At 37.6% G+C, this 6,709-nt stretch overlaps 1 protein-coding gene across 1 annotated transcript; it reads left to right on the top strand.

Annotated features, from left to right (window-relative positions):
• Nucleotides 1-622: 622 nt before the first annotated feature.
• LOC110173764 (zinc finger protein 73-like) lies at nt 623-6,348 on the top strand. The gene is made up of 4 exons (XM_020939774.2): nt 623-836; nt 3,877-4,046; nt 4,740-4,854; nt 5,012-6,348. Exons 2-4 carry the CDS (start codon nt 4,022-4,024, stop codon nt 6,180-6,182), a joined length of 1,311 nt encoding a protein of 436 aa, XP_020795433.1. The 5' UTR covers nt 623-836; nt 3,877-4,021; the 3' UTR covers nt 6,183-6,348.
• Nucleotides 6,349-6,709: the final 361 nt, after the last annotated feature.

Raw genomic sequence — 6,709 nt, forward strand, 5'->3', positions numbered from 1 at the left:
TCTCTATAATTACTTGCCCTTTTCATGTCAAATTAAAAGTATGCACAACTTTACATTGTACATTTTCAGAATGCTTGTTAAAAACTGTGTAAAAATAATTACAGGTTATTAATTTCCTGAGTGGAGTTATGACCAGAACGACTAAATTCGAATCTGTACAAATGCAGCAAATTGAGCAAAAAAAAATTGTTTTAAGGAGGGGATTAGGAATAAAATTATCATCCGAAGATGTTTTAGTCTGAGCACAAAACCATACTGCAGAGCCATAATCAAGGTGTGTGTTTGTTTGTAAAGGAAGACATTCTCCCATAGACTTCCATGATAATTAAATGACAGTCTTGCCCTGTCTTGTAGCCTGTGCGTGGATACCTGGATATTCTTCTTTTGAATATCTGCATGCAATGATATACAATTGTGATTTCCTCATTATTGTCCCCCCCTTTTCAGAAAAGATTACACGCTATACTGAATCTATCCTAAAAACAGGTCTGAGCGGCATACTGCGGCTGCTGAAGACATTTGTGTACACTTTGAAACAATTATTTGTAGTTTATTTATGTTGTGTGCTCTTACACTGAAAGGGCCTTCACCGGAATTTCTGGAAAACAGACGACTCGTGCAAGTTCCGGGTCAAAGTTACCTCTTTGTTTTTCCCATGGTTACCTCCCTCTGCGAGTTGTCCATTGATTTTACATAAACATTGCCACTGTATTCCCGTCTTTAAAATGATCCGACCCACAACAGCGGCCCACAGGACCTGTGCCGCTCCAAAGAGCAGAACCAGCGGGAACAGGCGCTCCTAGACTCGGCTCTGTTCCCGGGATTCCTGCGGACCGGTAGGCCCAGTCTTTTGTCGCCAAGCTCATGTTTACACTTTTACACTTTTGACACGAATTTAAGTTGCTCAGCATTTTCCTCCGTGCTTTTGTGTTGTGCGGTGCAGGAGTGAACCTTTTTGAGCTCAGGGCAAAGTGTTCTGGGGTCAGTCTCTTATGTAAACCCGAGGGCGCTGCAAATACAGTTGCTGCTAAACATAAACATCCTTTAAAACATTAATCAACTGTAAAAAGTGTGCATTTCAGTTTTTACTGAGCCTATTATCACGAAACTCACTGGGCAACTCTGCCAGCTCCTCCTGTGGCAGTGGGGGCAGTGGGGGCAGTGGGGTTCCAGAGAGCTCAGTACCAGCAACACTGCGGTCAACTAGTCAACTCCCGACCACAGAAAATTGTTGTAGCTACCCAGGAGAGTGTTTCACATACATTTTACTAGATTTCATACAATGGTTTACTTTAAAATGTAAAACTATGATCAGAACCTCATGAAACCTTTTATCAGATAAAAAAAAAAAAATGAAAAAAAAAAGTTGGGTTCAGGCTTATTTAAACTTTAAACTCCAGTGCAGTACAAATTTACAGAATGTTAATTTAATAGGGATGTGACAATAATTGAAATATCGTGATATCGTATTGTCAAAGTTCTTGCAATAAAAATTGAATTACAAGTCTCTTTGCTTAAATTAAGAGTTACGGTGCAGCAATAGCTAATAAAAAGACGGAGGGAACTACACAGACCATGATCCTTTGCTCCATTTCAGTGTAGACTACAAGAAGAAACAGTTCTAAGCCTTTTAAGTCTTAGTTCTTTGGATTAAGTCTTGTCAAGGCATTTTAAGAGGAAAAAGAAGCATATTCACAGTTTGTTAGCCTCCACAAAATATCACAATATATCATACTGTGAGATGCATATCGCGAGAGATTTGGATATTGTTACATCCCTAATCGTGAGCCTCCCTACCGTATCATGAGCTTTCACAATAAATATCATACCGTGAGGTTCATACCGTGACGATAATGTATCGTTAGACTTGGATATTGTTACACCACTATAATTTAACAGTAAATCCTTGTCTGGGAAGTCATGAAAGGTATGTCTTTGTAAAACTGATGGTACAGTGTAGACTTTCGAAGTCTCCAGGCAAAAGAAATCACAAAGACGCCACAGATTAAAGAGGAGCCAGAAGAACAGTGCCTCAAACAGAAGGGAGAGCTGCTTCAAATGTGAGGCTTAAATAGGGAGGTGTAATTAGTCTTATGTTAATTAAAATTATGATTATTGTTCTAAGCAATTGCAAAACGTGTGTAACTTAGTACTAATTAACAATGAAATCCAAAGGTTGCAAGTAAGTCTATTTAACTGAGGTTGATTTTCTTATTTATTTAACAAAGCAAGAAGAATTTCCCACATTAATTTGTATTTGTATTTATTTATTAAAGTGACAATGCATATTAAAAGACAAGATGATGTAAGAGACAAACATGTACTTTTAAATATGTAGGATTGTAGCCAAGGCTAATTTCCATTTTTAGTCCCCTGCTAGACTGGGACAAGCCACATCACCCGCACAATTCATAAAACACAATAATCGCTCCCACGTCCCACTCATGCACTATAAAACACACTCATACAACATTAGTATTAAAATGTACAGATCAGACATATACTCTTATTACTTACATATGCACAGCATTAACTCTATTTTATTTTATTTTTTTATTTATTTAATAGGGACAGTGCATATTAATGAACATCTACAACATTGCAGTGTAAATATGCCAGATTATAGCAAGACTGCTAATTTCCATCTGTAGTCCCTATTTACAGGTCTATATACAAATATGATAGCAGTCCCCGGCTCATGTACTAAAGGTGCTGTTTAAGTTCAGTTGTTTGGACAGATCTGATTGCCTAATATGATTTAAGATGAGCAGAGAAGGAGCTGAGTGTAAATAGCTCATGTATAGTCACTGGAATGGTGTTCCAGGTTTGAGAGGCATGGAAAGAGAATACAGCCTGTCCAAAGGCACTTTTCTGTGATGGTATTATACAATCACATCTGGAGCTTGCTATTGATCTGTTCTGATTTTATTTTTTTTTAACAAATTCTTGTAGTAGGACAGGGGCCAGACCATGTAAAATTGTGTACACAGAATAGTGTCTGCAAATGTTATCATGTTATTCCAGCCTAATATGTTCTGTTTCTTCAAAGTAATGCAGTGATGTTGTGTCTTTGGTTTTTTGTCTAAAATGTTAAGAGCTTGTTTATATACTATTTCAGCAGATTTCAGAGTGGTCTTGCATGCTGAGGCCCAGTTTATCATGCAGTATGTCATGTGAGAAACAATAATTGCATTAAAATACAGTTTAGCTGCTTCCAGCTGTTAGATTGTCTCTTATGTGTTTGGAATTTGACAAATTGAACTTAATTTTGTTTACTGACTTTTTTACTTACTGTTTGAATTTGAGTTTATGACTCCTAGATATTTAAAATGACTAACTGTCTAAAGAGGTGTTCCTTTTATCCGTACAGGGGGAGTTTTTTAGAATAAAACATACTGACCGTTTTGGATATATTAAGGATCAGTTGGGATCTTTGCAGACACTCTGAAACTGTGTTCATTGCTGATGTCAGTTCTTGAGTTGCTTGATATTTGTTTATTTCCATGGACGTAGATGATCACGTCATCTGTATATTTCTGTCACTGAATATTGGATCTGCAGCTACTTGGGAGATCATTTCTATAAAGACATAATGATAATGGAGACAAAGCTGAGCTCTGTGGTAGTCCCAGCCGGTTTACACAAGTTGATGATGTAGAATACTCTACTCTACAAACTGATCCTTCTCTGTTAAGTAGGATTCCACCCAGTGTACAGTGCGTGAGGAGAAGTTAAAGTTAGATAATTTATTGAGTAAAATGTGAACGTTGACTGTATCGAATGCTTTCTTGAGGTCTAGGAACACTGCTCCAACAACACTCATTTTGAACATGTAATTTTTTTAATGTGATGATCATGTTTTTGATTTATTTCCAGGTCTGTCCCAAAGTCCACTGCTGTTTGTGTGAAGACAGAAGACGAGTCCTCACCACTTCAACAAAGACAAACTCAGCACGGAGAGGAGACACAAGGAGAGGGCATCAGATCAGAGCCACATTTCCACTTAATATCTGTGGGGGACATGGAGCACTCTTTACAAACCAACAGTGAGTACATCTACATGACCAGTAGCAATCAAATAACCCAATAATGAGATCTGATTTGTGGTGTGTATTTACATGAACCAGTGAAATCTAGTTTTAGAAACACCTGGGATGACCTGGGGATCAAACCTAGAACCTTTTTGATCTGAAGTGAACTCAGCCACCGTGACATTTCAATCATTCAGTAATTAAAGAAATCAAATTGTCTTGTTTGTGTGTTTGTGTGCGTGCGTGCGTGTGTAAACATAGCCAATGAAGAGGACTGAGAATATTCAGTTGTTTTATCTATGAGAAAGACTCAAAAATCATAATAGAACACTCTGGAGTAAAACCTTACAACTGTTCCAATTATAATACATGGTTTGCCACAAGCTCTGAGAAGTCAGATGTAAAATTGGTAAATGGACAGAACATGAGTGTGTGTTCTTGTAATGTTACAATATTACTCTTAATTTTTTATTTTATTTTTATTTTTTTAAAGAAGAATATGATGTAGAAAATCACTGGTCCACAGGTCTGAGTATGATGGCACAAAAAATCATTGCAGAATCATTTAAGTTCCAGTTTCAACTGATGTGTATATACAGTTAATGTTTTGATTCACATATTTCTTTATTTCACAGGACATGATTTATTGAGCATTGCACATGTATGTGTAAGGAATTCACACCTTTATTTCTCCATTGTCTCCGTCAGATGTCCAGATCCTCTTTGTGCGATTTCCTGGTTCAGAACAGGACTCAGAAACTACGCAGATTAAAGAGGAGCCAGAAGAACATAGCATCAAACAGGAAGAAGAGCAACTTCCAGTGTGAGTTTCAGGCACTTTCAGTCACATACAGCTATGCATTAATTTAATCATTTACGCTTTTGGAGTGTTCTGAGTAAATCAACCGAGGAGCGAAACAGGCTATTATCATTGTAAACTTTCTGTTTACTACTTACATTGATTTAATATTTATTTCCAGGTCTATCCCAGAGTACACTACTGTTCGTGTGAAGACAGAAGATGAGTCCGAGACGAAAGATGAGGGAGAAGAAATCAGATCAGAGCCACATTTCCACTCAGAGACTGATGGGGACACAGACCACTCCTCTGACACCGACAATGATGACAACTGGAGACCTCCATTCAGCTGTTCACCAGCACAAATGAAGAAAGAGGCTGATAGAACCAGAGCCAGAAACACATCTGAACAAAAATCCCCCAAATACAAGTCTGTACCAGAGACCTGTGCCACTGTAAACTCTGGAGACGAGTCAAGAACTGATGAAGGAGCTGAAAGGAAGAAACCCTCTGTGGGTAAAGAGGGACTTGGTTCTAAACCGGTTTTACAAAAACGCACTAGAGTTCGCACAGGAGAGAAAATATTTAGCTGTTCACATTGTAAGAAAACATTCACCAAAAAGTGTAATCTTACAGTACATGTAAGAACACACACAGGTGAAAAACCTTACAGCTGTTCAATTTGTGAGAAACTTTTTATTTGTAGGAGTAAACTTGCAGTACACATGAGAACGCACACAGGAGACAAACCTTACATCTGCTCATTCTGTGAGAAAACTTTCACCTTAATGAATCATCTTACAGTACACTTGAGAACGCACACAGGAGAGAAACCTTACAACTGTTCAATCTGTAAAAAGACATTTGCCAATAACAGTAATCTTACAGTACACATGAGAACACACACAGGAGAAAAACCTTACAGCTGTTCTATTTGTGAGAAGGATTTTGCTCATTCTGCTAGTCTCAAAGATCACATGAGAACTCACACAGGGGAAAAACCTTACAGCTGTTCAATCTGTGAGAAAACATTTGCCAAAAGGATTGGTCTTACAGTGCACAAGAAAACGCACACGGGGGAGAAACCTTATAGCTGTTCAATCTGTAATAAAGCATTCACATTAAAGAATGGCCTTATAGTACATGAGAGAACACACACAGGAGACAAACCTTACAGCTGTTCACTGTGTCAGAAAACATTCACCCTAAATGGTAGTCTTACACTACACATGAGAACGCACACTGGAGAAAGGCCTTACAGCTGTACAATCTGTAAAAAGTCATTTGCTAAAAACTGTAATCTTATAGCACACACGAAAATACACATAGACAAATCTAAAGACATCTGTTAGATCTGTTCTGTCTGTAATACATGGTACACAACAAGCTCTGATCTGAAAAGACAAGAGAAATCACTCGGAGGCTGAACAGAACGTGATTTTGTCATGTGTTACTGAGATGTTACAATATTCTTTAAGAGAATGTCCTGGATTAAGATTAAAAATGCAGATGTTTGGACCTGGTTTGTGTTTAATATCTCTATAATTACTTACCCTTTCCAGAATTAAAACTGGCTCATTCAACATCTGACATACCATTATCACTTTGTACATTTTCAGAATGTTTTTAAGGAATAGTTGCATACAAAACCTTTAGTTACTGCTGTGTGTTTATAAATTTCCTGAGCGGTCATCGTTTCTCCCTCCACTAAAGTGCCATACAAAGACATAGGGCCTTCATGTTTATAGATGATCATTTAAATTGTCCATATAGTTCTACGATTCAGGTGAGGTTTGTATGCATTTAAAGACAGGTGGAGTAGAATTTATTTATTTATTTAATGAGACAGGGACAGTGCACAATTTACATTAACCTTAAC

The sequence above is a fragment of the Boleophthalmus pectinirostris genome, unplaced genomic scaffold (genome assembly GCF_026225935.1).
Source record: "Boleophthalmus pectinirostris isolate CB_2022bp ecotype Guang Dong unplaced genomic scaffold, ASM2622593v1 HiC_scaffold_3, whole genome shotgun sequence".
Classification (NCBI taxonomy): domain Eukaryota; kingdom Metazoa; phylum Chordata; class Actinopteri; order Gobiiformes; family Gobiidae; genus Boleophthalmus; species Boleophthalmus pectinirostris.